This window comes from Fonticula alba, assembly GCF_000388065.1.
Source record: "Fonticula alba strain ATCC 38817 unplaced genomic scaffold supercont2.5, whole genome shotgun sequence".
NCBI lineage: Eukaryota > Rotosphaerida > Fonticulaceae > Fonticula > Fonticula alba.
This window is the reverse complement of record NW_009242975.1, coordinates 692,905-705,546: the sequence shown is the minus strand read 5'-3', so window position 1 is coordinate 705,546 and position 12,642 is coordinate 692,905. Positions and strand designations below refer to the sequence as shown.

At 68.5% G+C, this 12,642-nt stretch overlaps 4 protein-coding genes and 1 non-coding gene across 5 annotated transcripts in view; 3 read left to right on the top strand and 2 right to left on the bottom strand.

Annotated features, from left to right (window-relative positions):
- Window positions 1–106: 106 nt before the first annotated feature.
- Window positions 107–2,383, top strand: H696_03347 (hypothetical protein; the record flags this gene model as incomplete). The annotated part of the gene is made up of 2 exons (XM_009497206.1): window positions 107–842; window positions 963–2,383. 2 exons carry the CDS (start codon window positions 107–109, stop codon window positions 2,381–2,383), a joined length of 2,157 nt encoding a protein of 718 aa, XP_009495481.1.
- Window positions 2,384–2,617: 234 nt separating this feature from the next.
- H696_03346 lies at window positions 2,618–2,690 on the bottom strand. The gene has a single exon. It is a non-coding gene; the product is annotated as a tRNA-Ala (tRNA).
- A 2,143-nt stretch (window positions 2,691–4,833) lies between these two features.
- H696_03345 (hypothetical protein) lies at window positions 4,834–6,180 on the top strand. Its single transcript, XM_009497205.1, has 4 exons — window positions 4,834–5,016; window positions 5,197–5,260; window positions 5,347–5,451; window positions 5,584–6,180. Exons 1-4 carry the CDS (start codon window positions 4,950–4,952, stop codon window positions 6,113–6,115), a joined length of 768 nt encoding a protein of 255 aa, XP_009495480.1. The 5' UTR covers window positions 4,834–4,949; the 3' UTR covers window positions 6,116–6,180.
- A 513-nt stretch (window positions 6,181–6,693) lies between these two features.
- On the bottom strand, window positions 6,694–9,712 carry H696_03344 (T-complex protein 1, theta subunit). The gene is made up of 7 exons (XM_009497204.1): window positions 9,545–9,712; window positions 9,366–9,456; window positions 8,944–9,225; window positions 8,702–8,784; window positions 8,020–8,514; window positions 7,463–7,831; window positions 6,694–7,304 (listed from the first exon to the last, which is right to left on the bottom strand). The coding sequence occupies exons 1-7, from the start codon at window positions 9,599–9,601 to the stop codon at window positions 7,047–7,049; spliced, it is 1,635 nt and encodes a 544-aa protein (XP_009495479.1). The 5' UTR covers window positions 9,602–9,712; the 3' UTR covers window positions 6,694–7,046.
- Window positions 9,713–11,424: 1,712 nt separating this feature from the next.
- H696_03343 (hypothetical protein) overlaps window positions 11,425–12,642 on the top strand; it is a 1,603-nt gene continuing 385 nt past the window's right edge. The window contains exons 1-4 of the mRNA XM_009497203.1: window positions 11,425–11,471; window positions 11,604–11,947; window positions 12,064–12,248; window positions 12,378–12,546. Of these exons, the coding sequence (XP_009495478.1) occupies window positions 11,467–11,471; window positions 11,604–11,947; window positions 12,064–12,248; window positions 12,378–12,546 (703 nt within the window). The 5' untranslated portion in view covers window positions 11,425–11,466. The remainder of the gene's footprint in view (window positions 11,472–11,603; window positions 11,948–12,063; window positions 12,249–12,377; window positions 12,547–12,642) is intronic.

Genomic DNA, 12,642 nt, shown 5'->3' with positions numbered 1-12,642 from the left:
CCCCCCCCCCCCCCCCCCGCATCCGCCCCTCGTGTTCTTTCGCACCTGCTCACTTTGGCCCCTCCTCTGGGCCTGGTCCCGGCCGCGCCTGGCCCCGTTGCCTGTCATGCCTCTTCAAGGCAAGTCAGCCGGGCTCGCCCTGATGCGCATCTCCCTCCTGCTCCTGTCGCTGTTCCAGCTGGCCTCGGCAGCCGCGGCGCCGGTTATCTGCGGCGCCGGCTTCTGCGACCAGCTTGCCGGAGCATCTGGCGCCGGGGCCCCCTCGCCAGCATCGGATGCCGAGATGGATGCCTTCGCGCGGCCCGGGACCCTGCCCAGCTTTGCCATCCAGTCGAGCCGCCCTCCTTTAGGCCGGGCCGCCCGCCCCGATGTGCCCGATGGCGACTGGCCCCAGCCCGCGGTGGGCTCCCTGCACTCGCCCTTCCTGCCGCACCACCGGGCCCAATTCTCGGCCAGCTCCCCGTCAGTGGTGCCGTACGACTCCGGGCGCGTGCTGCGCCGAGCGGGACTGGGGGCGGCCGGGGCGGCCCGCGCCCGCCCGCACACCCGGCGCGACCGCGAGCCGGGCACGCGCGGCTCCCATGCCCCGAGCCACGGCCACCCCCCACCCGGCAGTAAGTCCATTCTCATTTGGCCGAAGGGTGCGCGCGGCCCGATCGTCAGCAGTGACCCGGTCGCCGCGCAGCCCTTCGAGCCCGTGCAGGCATATGGTCCACGGGCCACGCCCCCCGCCAGGGCGAGTTCCCCTGAGGGCCATCGAACACGGCGCTCGCTTCCTCGTGGCGAGGAAACCATGCGCACGCATGATTTCTTCCTGCTCGGCCCCGATGGCTTGATTCGCCGTACGACCCGCCTCCCCCCACTCTCGAATGCCTCCGGCCGCTCTTCTTGCCACACCCCCCCCGCCCCCCCTCTCGTCGACGCTGACTCGGCTCATCCTCGACCCGCCCTCCCCGATGCAGGGATCTTCCCGAACGCCGGTCGCCGGGGTAAGGAGCTGACCCCCGGCGAGGGCGCGGAAGCGCAACAGCCGGCCAGCGTGGCCCCGGTTCAGCAAGTCAAGGACACCATCGCCGACCATGGGGCGACCTACGGGCAGCAGCCCCAGCAGCACTACCAGCCCCCGCCAATGCCGCCCACCGTGCCGGGGTATCCGGGATCGGGCTCCGCCCCGCCGAACACCCTTCTCGGGCCGCCGCTGGTCCCGCCGATGCCGCAACCCATGGTTCCGGGCGCCGTGCCCCGGGCAGCTCGCTTTGTCGGTGTGCCGGCCGAGCCGCCCCCGTCCCTGCCACCCGGGGCCTTGCCCCCCGGGTCCCTGCAGCCGAAGCTGATGGCCAGTCCCTCGCCGCCTGCCGATCGGCCGGGCCCGGGGAAGCTGGTCAAGGTGCTGGTGCCGGCCAAGCCCAGTGCCCCTCCCAGCGTCCTGCCGCCGGGCTCCGCCACTCGATCTCCGAGCAAGCCCACCAGCCAGCCTGCTCAGCCTGCCAAGCAGGGCAGCCAGGCCGGGCAGCCGGTCAAGCCCACCGGCCAGCCGAGCAAGCAAACCGGCCAGCCGAGCAAGCAGTCTGGCCAGCCAAACAGGCAGCCAGGCCAGCCGAGCAAGCAGATCAACCAACTTGAATCGCCAAGCAAGCCCATTCGCCCCTCTGGACAGCAGCAGCAGCAACAGCAGCAGCCGCCGCCGCCGCCGCCGCCGCCGCCGCCATCGTCGCCGCCACTCGACCCCACCAGTGGGAGTCCCCCCGGCCGGCAGTTTGCCCCGGCCGATCCCCCGGCACATGGCCCCCGGGCCGGCAACGGCGAGGCAACCTGGCAGGACCCCGCGGACTTTGGCGGCTCCGGTCTCGACTGCAGTCACACGGCCACCCTTGCCCGGCGGCGCACGCTGGACCAGGATTGCGGCGCCCGTGCCCAGGCCCCGGTTATCCCGCCGAGATCGGTCGCCGGCGGCGGCGGGGTGGGCCCCTCGGCCGATGAGCTCCTCCGCACCGCAGCCCAGCAGGCCCTCCGCCGGGCGGCGCTCCAATGCTCGCGGCCCTGCTTCGAGGCCTTCCGCGATGAGACCCGGTGCATTGTCCCCTCCAAGTACCCGCGCCTGTGTGGCGAGGCGCTGGCCGGATATGTTCGACACTGCATTCGCACGGCGCCAGCCTCCTACGCGGCCCTCCTGCCGTCGGACGATGCCGAGCTCAAATGCGACCGCATCGGCGGGTCGTACATGCGGGGCGGAGGGGACTGGCGCGGACGCCGGAGCGATGCCATGCACCGGGGGCCTTCTCGGCCAAATGCCGCCAGCCACCTCCCCCGGGCCAGCCCCCCGGCGGGGGCCGTCTACGCATCGCTGCTGGCCGTGTTGCTGGCGCTCATCGCCTTGGGCTGAGGGGAGACCCCCGGCTGCCGGGCCTGCAAAAGCCCGCAAGCGACTTCCCGTCCCCTGTACTGCCACACGACACCAAACAAATGCCATGGATGTATGCCGCCCCCCATTGGCCTGGTCCCGTCCCCCCCCGCACCCGTAGCTCGGTGTGAGACCGGGCCTCGAGAGAGGGGGGGCGGGCCGTCACCGAGGATGCATGCATGGGGGGTCAGTGTGGCCGCGAGAAGGGCAAAAACATGGAGGCGGAGGGTATCGATCCCCCTGCCTGCCGCATGCTAAGCGGCCGCTCTACCATTTGAGCTACGCCCCCTGTGACAACTCAACCCGGAGAAAGCCATTTATCTTCGTTCCCCACTCCAAAAATTCACACCCTCCCCTTGGATGCCCGGCCATTGGCGCGCTCATTCTTCCCGGCAGGGCATGCATGTCTGGAGCCCTGCTTCGGAGGGTTGCCGGCCGGATGTGGCCCTAGATGGCAATGCTGTTAACTGAGCACCTGGATATGGGATATTTGGATCAGGGTGTGCATGCGAGATATCACGGGCATGGGTGGCATTCCTGCGCCGCGGGTCGCCCCCTCGAAGGAGGGGGGGGGGGCCGGACAGTTGGGGCCGGGCGTGGGGCTGGTTTACATTGCCCCTTCCCGTGACGGCGTTCGGTATTCGCGCATGAGGCGCGGTCCTCTTACTCTCCGGCCGTTTTAGTGGGCATTCCCTCATCCTTCTCCCCCTGCCCAGCCTCCGGGGATGCCCCGTGCCCGGGGTCCATTTTTCTCCTTCCCCCCCCCCCCCCCCCCGGCGCCGGCCCCGGAGAGGAGGGCTGGCCTGGCCCCGGTGCAACAAGCTGGACGGACGGTGCGGGGCGGCGAAGCGCCGCGGCGGCGGGCACCCCGTGTGCTACCGGCCCTCGGGCTCCCCCTCCCGGGTCCCAACATGGGCTTGGCCGCCAGGGGATATGGGCGGGGCGGCCGGGTGCTTTCTCCTTGGGCGAGAGGCCGGCCCAGTGGCCGCGGAAACTGCCCATTTATTATTGCCACAATATTTCAGGACTCGGGCATGGACACCACCCCCCCGCCGACGGTCCGCTGTGAGGCCAGCCTGTATCATTTACATTGTGTCGTGGGTGGCAAAAATAGAGAACTTCATATCCGCCTCCCGGGAGGGCGCGTGCGCCCGGGGCCCCTTTGTTTATGGCCCTGGCCGAGAGAGCGCGCTTTCCGCGGGGGGCGTATCCGCAACAAAACCAGGCTCCCGCAGGGCTGCCCGCCAGCTTGTGTCTCCCCCGATGTCCCCCCCCCCCCCCCGTTTTCGTGCCTTTTGGAAGCAGCCGAAATGCGCCGGCCCGACGCCTGGGAGCACGCCGCCTCGGGCGGCGCGGACTGAGGGCGGGCGAGTGGGGGGTATATTAATTCGGTTCAAAGTACTTTCCACGAAGGGCCCAGCTGTTTCGCCGGGCCGGGGGGCTGCCTGCCCTTTGCGCGGGGTCTTTCCGGGGATCGTCCACGCTGGCGCGCATTGGGCCGCTCTTGCCTTCGGTCCCCATCCGGGTGGCGAGGGCCTACGCCGAGAGAAGCCGCCGAGAGTGGCCAACCCCAACAGCGGACCTCGCCTCTCCCGGCCAGCCGTGCTGCCATCCTATTAATCGGCTGATGGCTCGGTCGGCGGCGCTGTCCTCGCCTGCGGGGCGCTTCCTGTGCGTCTGGCCGCCCCCCCCCCCCCCCCGGGCAGCAGCCGCGGGGGCGGCATCCTTGGCGGCCGCGCACTCCTGCCCGCACGGCGCCCCTCCGGCCGGCAAGTCCGCGGCCCAATAGTGCCGGGCTCCATCCCCCGGCCCCGGCATGCTGGGGCGTCTGGGCGGTGCCTGCGGCCCCCATCACCCAAAAATCGGACCACCTCCGGCTCCGGTGTCTCGGCGCCCCCATGCCTTGTCCGTGGGTCCGGCCGGGGGGGGGGGGGCTGTTCGTTGTCCCAATGCGTCCCTCCCCCCGCCGGCCGCTCGGCGTGCGTACGTCGCACCTGGCGCCCCAGCCGGCCGTCCTCCCCCTGCGGCTGGAGCAGGGAACGAGGGCACCGGCGCCGGGCAGCTACCCATGGACCCCACCGCGGGCCCCATGTCCGGCCCCCCGCCCTCCTCCCCCGCCCCCCCCCCGACTGAAGGAGCTTCCCCTGATCAATGTTTCCCCGTCCTGGCCGGCCGGCCGGCCGGCCGCCCCGGCGAGGTGCGGGAGGGAGGGGTACCGAGCCGGGATGGACGCGCGGGGGTCTCTCATATGTCCCCCGGCTCCGCAGGGGCCGGTCGGCGGTTGGGGTCTCCCTTGCAGGGCCTGCCTGCTCGCCCCCTCTGCCGGGCGAGCGACTCCTTCGCGGGGGGGTCCCTGGTCCTGTGCTGCCTTCGTGCTGGGCACATTTCAGGGGTCGATCTCGGGCGCGCTTCCGCTTGGCCCGCGCAGGGAAGCGCCTCCACAGTCCTCGCCCTCCCCGCCGCTGCGTGTGACACATTCTCTCCTTCTCCCCCTCGCCCGCCCCCCTCGCCTCCCCTGCCTCCACCCCTGTTGCTGCCACACTCCACCATGTCCCAGGTGCGGCGGATCTTCTTTCACGTCTGGGGCCGCTATGCCGGCCTCGGCGCTGCTGGCTGTACGACCCACCTCCCCCTTGCCGGGGGGAGTTTCCCCGCCCAAGCGCCAGATCTCGCCATCCTCCGTGCCAGAGGCTGACAATGCTCGCCCTCCCCCTTGCTCTCGGACTGCCTCAACCCCCCCCCCCCCCCCGAGCGCCATGCATGTGTACCGGTGGCTTTGGATGCTCCGGCCGCAGTCTACATGGCCAATGGCATCTTCGGCATGTTCTATCCTCTCTGGCAGATCGCCGCATTCTGCATGTGCGGACCTGATGGCGTGGCACCGGTCTGCGGTCTCCCCTTTTTTTTGTTCATCCCCCCACTGACCTCTTCCTTGTGTTCATCAGCGCGGCCGGTGTCTTCACCGCCCTTCTGGAGTACCCCTTCCCTGGAGTGCAACACCTCGGCTTCTTCTCGCACAACCTCTTCGTCCGGGCAGCCATCTACTTCCTGTGCGTTCCTCCTCCTCCTCCTCCACTCTGGCCTGTTTCCTCCTGTGCCCATTCCCCCGGGGGTGTTCCGCCCTCCGCCTCGCAGGCCGCCACTCACATGCCTCGCTCCCGGGGTGTGTGCCTCGGCCACAGGTTCGCCGCCCCTGGCTTTGCCCTGGCCCCCACCTTTGCCGGGGCCCTCTTCATGCTCTCGGCTTCGGTAATCTACTTCTATTCGGCCTTCCGTGGCGAGGCGTGGACCCCTCCAGGCGGCCGGCCGGCCCTGCGTAGCGGCGCCGCCAAGGCCACTGCTGACCGGGAGTCGGCCGCCGGCAGCAGCAGCCGCCGGAGCCAGACCTCCGCGCCGAGCACGGCCGCCGCCACTCCGCAGTCCTCGGCGGCCGGCATGTCGCCGGATCTGCCATCCGTGGCCCTGAGCCCGTTGGACAAGGAGCCCACCGGGGTGGAGTATCGCGCGCGCACGGCCAGGATTGCCCCCCGCGTGGTGTCCATCGCCGGCGAGGTGTACACCATCACCATCCGCGGTCGCGACTACGAAGTCACCGGCGACGATTACGACACCGACTCCGGGACATACTACGTGTCGGCCCTGCAGCACTACTACGACCCGACGCGCGAGCAGATGTACAACCCGGTCACTTGCGAGTATTACGACCTCAACTAGTGGCCCCCGCCCTCCTTCTCTGCCAAGCTCCGGCTCCCTTGTTTCTCTCTCCCTCTCCCTCTCCCTCTCCCTATTTCCGTATGCGTCTCTCATGCAGCTGGCCTGCATATGTGCATATGAGGCTTGTCTTTTCTCCTCTTGCCCCGGCCCCGGCCCCGACCCCGGCCGCCCTCTCCCGCCTGTACTGCGTGAACGCGCTGGCAAAGTCTGCTCAGCGCCGGTGGCCGGAGTCGGGGGCGGCAAGCAAGCAAAGAGGGTGGCTGCGAGGGCCGACCTTGTGCGACCATCCTCCTCCTCCTCCTTTGAGTGCGTGTCTGTGCGCGCCATGGCGGTACATCGCGTGCCGCGCGCCGGGCGCGGGTGGGGTTTTGCCCGGCCCCCCTCCCTCCCCCTCCCCCCCCCCCCCCGCGAATATACATCTAGAGGCCGCAGTGTGCGCGCAGCACGGGACACGCCATGTCCCTCCTCTCCTCACTTCAGTCCTCTTCTGTCCTCCCACCAGTCGGGGGATCCCCGTGCATGTGTGCGCGCGCATTTTGGGGGAGGGGCCCCAAGCCCCAGGGAGAGAGGTGAGGAAAGACAAGAGATCAGGTCTATTTGGGAGGGGGATAGTGCACAAGGAACAGAGAGGGGAAAAGGGGGAAGGCGTGGGCACGCAGGGTGGAAACACTGGACACGCCTGCGGGCCCTGCCCATGACGCCTGCCTCCCCATTCCCCCCCGCGTTCCGGCCCAGGAGGAGGGGAGTCACACGCCAACAAGGGAGTGCACATTTCAGGCGCGCAAGCCCCGGAGAGAGGCATGCGCGCGCATGAACTTGCGCCCAAGGGGGAAGGGGAGGAGCAGGGAGGAGGGCGAGGGGACAGGCGCTGCAGGCAGGGGGGGGGGAGGAAGAGGAGACGTGAGCGCATGCGCACTCAGGCACATGCGGATTAGTCCTCGTCCCAGTTGCCGTTCTCGCGGGGCTTGGGACCGCCGGCCGGCTTGCTCATGATGATCTGGTCAACCTTGAGCACGGTCATGGCCACATCGGCGGCATACTTGATGGCCCAGTACTTGCTGGAGAAGGTGTCGAAGATGTTGGCAGCGGTGGCATCCAGGAGGGAGGCATCCTCGGTCTCGATGTCCACACCGGCGGAGGACTCGCCCTTGCGGTGGGCGGCGCCGAGCTTGGCCAGGATGACGGTGGCCTAGGAGCGCGGCGGGCACAGGACGGGAGGCAGCACAAGAGGGGCGGGCGGGCGGGCGGGCAGGCGAGTTAGAGCGTGGCGCAGGGTCAATGAAAGGGGTCGGAGGAAGGCAGGGGAGCGGGAGGGGCGGCACGCGGTGCTGGCCGGGAAGGACGCACATCCAGACCGGCATTGTCGGCCAGGGTGCGGGGGATGACCTCGAAGGCCTCGGCGAACTGCTTGACACCGTACTGCTCGACACCGGGGATGGTGTCGCCCAGCTCGCCCAGCAGGCGGGACAGCTCCATCTCGGTGGCACCGGCACCAGGGAGGAGGCGCGGGTCGCGAACGATGGTCCGGAAGGTGTTGATGGCGTCGTTGAGGGAGCGCTCGACATCGTCCATGTAGTTGCGGGTGGAGCCACGAATGACGATGGTGGACAGGGCGGAGCCCGAGTCGTTCTGGCGGAAGACAGTCACGCGGTCGGAGCCGATCTCGATGGTCTCGACGACATCGCAGTGGCCAGCCTCATCGACAGTGGGGGCACCCTGGGGCGGGGGGAGGGGCGCAGACGAAAGAGAGGGCGAGGCCAGGCGAGTCAGCGAAGGGGTCCCTCCCGCGAGCGGAGCACACAGCGCGATGGCAGACAGGCAGGAAGGCGGCACAGCGAAGCGGGGGGGCCCCCGCTGATCCGCGCGGAGAGGGAGAAAAAGAAAAGAAAAAAGAGGGCGCGCACCAGGCGGGACAGGGCCACCGCGCCGACGGAGCGGCACAGGCGGCGCAGGTCGAACTTGGACAGAACCTTGACGGCGATCAGGTTGTACCGGTTGATGTAGTGCAGGGCGAGCTCGCCGATGCTGGACCCGGTGACCAGGACCTTGATGCCGGCGTCGGCGATCTCCTTGATGGCGCCCTCCAGCTGGGCCTCCTCGTCGCGGGAGAACTTCATCAGATCCTCCGAGTTGTGGATCAGCACGGTGCCCTTGGTCTCGGTGCGGGAGATGTCCAGCGGGCAGGTGAACACGGCAACCTTGGCATTGGTGGCCTTCTTGATGGTGCTATCCGGCTGGCGGTCGATGACCATGCCGCGAACGAAGGTGCTGTTGTTCAGCGAGCTGCCCATGATCTTGATGGTGCGGACATTGTCCACGTTGAAGTTGGCCGGGACCTTGGGGAGGACCGCCATGCAGGCGTCCACAACAAGGGCGCTGAGGAAGTCCTCGTTGCCATACTGGAATGCGCGCGGGCGGCGTCGCCAGGACCAGGCACATCGGGCGGGCGGGCGGGCGGGCGGACGGACGGGGAGTGCTTGTGGTTAGCATATGGGAGCCGCGGCTGGACCACTGGCTTCTCTCACCGGGAGGCCCCCGGGGCGTATGTGTGGATGGGGAGGGCCGAGGGGGACCGGGCTGTCATACCTGCTTGCTGCTGATGGAGGACTTAACGGCGGCGATCAGGCCATCGCGATCGGTGACATCGATGTCCTTCTTGACAACGAGGGCTGGACGTTGAGTTTGGAGCAGGGCCGGTCGCCGCAGGGGGGAAGATCATTGTCAGCCAGGGAGGCGCGCAAGGGGGCAGACCATGGAGGCGTGGGAGGCCCCCGCGATGGCCGAGGGGAGACGGCGGGTAGGGGCGAAAGAGGGAGCGGGGCACGCACTCTCCAGCAGCTCGAGCGCCTTCTTGGAGGCACGGCTGTAGGCCTCGGTGATGTCGGTGGCATGGAGGCCCATGCGGAGGAGCTCGTCGGCCTGGTTGAGGAACTCGCCGGCCAGGACGCACACCAGGTTGGAGCCATCGCCAACCTCCTTGCGCTGCTGCTCGGTGGCCATGACGATCAGCTTGGCAGCCGGGTGGATGACGTCCATCTCCTGAATGATGGTGGCGGCGTCGTTGGTGATGAACAGCTTCTCGAGGTTGTTGACAATCAGCTTGTTCTTGCCTGTGTGTGTGTGCATGTGCGTGCGGGTGGTTGGAATTTCCAGCAATGTAGACAGAGGGGGAGGACAGCGTCAGTTCCTGCGGCGACAGGCGTGCGGAGGGCCGAGGCAGGGAGCAGAGGGCAGGCAAGAGGCCACGGACCGTTGGGACCGAGAGAGGTGCGGGTAACGGCAGAAAGCTCACGGCAAGCGCGGATGTTGCGCAGGACGGCCTCCTCAAGGCCCTGGTGGTGCTGTGAGGAGGGGGCGGGGCAGATGCAGGTCAGCAACACGCGAGAAGCACAGGCAAGAGGGGCGAAGCAAGCCGGCAGGCTCGCGCACCTTGTAGCCATCCTTGAGGAGCTCGGACAGGCCGGACTTGGGGATACGCATCGCCATCTTGGAGGTGGGGTCGAGGGGGAGGGGGGGGGCAGATCACCGACCGGCGAGGAGTGAATCAGGCGGCGAAAGGGGGAGGGAGGAGGAGGAGGGGGGGGAGAAAGTGGCAGCAGGCACAGGGGGGCGTGGCAAGCGGCGTCTTTGACTTGGGCGCACGGGGCAGCGACGCGCTCATTGGGCTGGGGGCCGATAAAACGCCCGCCCCCGCAGCCCGCCCCGCCCCGGGCGGCCAGGCGGGTGGTGCATTCAGGGCAAGACCGGGGGAACGGCAACAGGGGCGGAAGCAGCAGGAGCAGCCAACCGCGAAGAGCGATCACAGGGCTCCCTCGGGGAGAGGCCTGTTTGGCCAAAGGCCATCCCCCCCCCCCCCCTGTCGTTGTCCGCCCCCGCCTCTCCGAGAGGCCGCCGGCAATGGGTGCGGATCTACACCAATCCGCATGGGGCCGCCACACGCGTCGGGGAAAATAACCGCACGCAGACAAAAGCAGGGCAAGGCCCCGCCCGGGGGGGGGGGGGGGGGCACACACAGACACACGACAAACACGCGCGCGCTCGCGCGCAAGTAGAACCGAACAGGTAGCCGGAGACCAAGGGTAAGGGCCCCGGGGTCTCCATTTATCCAGGGGGGGGGGCGGGGCGGGGGCAAGCATGCCCCAGTAATATGCATCTAGGTCTTTCCATTTGGGCGGCTCATGCCGACCAGGGCGTCGGCACATTCCTTTCTCGCGGGCCCGCTCCATCAGCATATTGCACGTCCAGGCCCCCCAGGCCCCGCCCGGCCTTCCGGCGGGCCGGAATCCCCCGCCTTCGGGCACCAGGTCCCGGCGCACGAAACAACGATGCCGGAAGGCTGGGATGCCTGGTACGGGGGGGGGGGGGGAAGGGACATGCAGGGGGAAGGCCGCTGCATTTTGGGCTTGGCCGAGCGGAGGGAGGGGCGCGCGGCCGGTTAGAAAACAACCTACCCCCCCCCCCCCCCTGGGCGCAAGCTGTTGCGGACTGGCCGTTCCTTCCCTCTTTCAGTATCCGGCCAGGGCCGGCACCGGCTCCTCCCCGCCCCCCGAAACAAGGGCGGCCGGGGGGACGGTGCTGCTGCCCCGGTGCCAGAATAGCCCAGACGAATACCCTAACAATCTACAAAACAAGAACAACGTGCGCGCCCGCCGCATAACACCATTCTATGCTACAATTCGCGGATCCGCCCCCGTGCGTGCTCCTCCGGGCTGTCCCAGGCAAGCTACCGGGGGGGGGGGCGCCCCGGCAATGGAGTCACCAAACAAAAGGTGCGGGACGCCGGTCGTGTTGATTGATTGGCCGGAGCGGCCCCGGCGAACCGATGGCCTCCTGCCTTCTGTGGAGGCCCGATGGTTGCCTGCCTCGTGTGCTCTGTCCTTTCCTGAGGCTTCGGGTGTCCGCCCGCGAGATGGCTGGCGGCCCCCTCTCCAGCGGCCTCGGATAAGATGGAAGAGAAAGGGCCATCCCGACCGCGAGCGCCTGCCAGTGTCTCATCACCAACGTGGCATCGCCTCTCCTCCTCCCCTCCTGTTCGCGCCCCCCTCCGCCCCACCCTCCCCCTCCCTCTCTCCCTCCCTCTCTCGCTTGTTCTCGCCCCCTCTCCCGCTTGTTCTCGCCCCCTCTCCCATCCTCCTCCTCCTCCGCTTTGCATCCCCTTTGCACCCGCCTCCTCTGCGCCGACCTGGCGTCCTCATTTGTGGCACCCCCCATCACCCTCCTCCTGACCTCGGCCTGCCCTCTTGCTCTTCCCCTCGACGGTGATCTTCTCATGCGCGCACACGCTCCTTGCAGGCCCGCCCCACCATCCCCCCCCCCCCTGAGCGCCGATCCCGCCCCCCTCCGTGACAAGAATGCTGTACGGGGTCGCCCCTTTGCGGCGTGTTGACTCTGCCACTCCTTGTGCCTGTGTTCCGGGCTCCTCACTGACCTCGCCTCCTGGGGGTTTCCCCCCCCTCCACCCCTCTCCCCCCCCCTCTATTGGTCAAAGCTCCCGCGTGGTCCCGATGGCCTCCCGCTTCGGCGGTGTCGCCGCCCGGCAGTTTTCTCGCACCGCCGTTCCGGCCGTCTCGCAACGGTCCGGCGGTGCTGGCCATCCCTCCTCCTCGGATTCGGACTACGACTTCTTCCGGCAGTTGAACAATCCCCACCGCACGAATGACTCCTTCTCCAACAAGAAGGGCGCGGCCCTGGGGTCCGACTTGGATTTCGAGTCCAGCGACACCGACCAGCTGTTCTATGGCCAGAGCAACCTGAACGACTTCTCCAAGTACATGTATGACTCCGAGGTGCCGGTCTTCTCGGCCACTTCGCCGACCTCCGCCTCGACTCCCTGTATGTCCTTCCCCTGTCTCTCCTTGTTTGTCGCCTTTGTCCCCGGTCGGGCTGGGGCCCATGCGCATGCCATATGTGCATACTGACCTCGCCCCTCTCGCCGCGCTCCCGCTCAGCCTTCTCCGACATCATCTCCCAGGTGAACCGCATGAACCTGTCCTACAGCAACGACACCATGAACATCCCGGCAGAGGATATCACCGAGGCCATCGAGGTCGCCCTGCGGGCAGAGGAGGAGATCAACAAGACCAGCCTTTACGACTCGCGTCTCAGTGCCCCGCCCTCGATCGACCCGAACACCGTGCGTTGTTGTGCACCCATGGGGGGCTGCTGCTTCCTGCTTCCTCGCTGGCGCGCCTTCCCGATCGCCACCCGGGTTTTCTGACTCTCTCCATGCCCTGGTCCTCCCCGCCGCCGCCGCCGCTGCCAGTATGTGGACGGCCTGTCGCCGCTCCAGTTCCAGGGCCTCTCCTCCGACGTGCGCAAGATCTTCTCCCTGGCCAATGCCTCGCAGGCGGAGATCAACAAGTTCAACATCCGCCGGTCGATGGATGCCATGCGCCGCTCGCCCGTGGACAGCGGCTCTCCCGAGGCTCAGAGTACGCCATCTTCCGCTCGCGCGCGCACCCATGCTTCGACTCTACTCTCTCTCTCTCTCTCCCCCCCCCCCCCCCCCCCCCCCCCCCCCCCCCCCC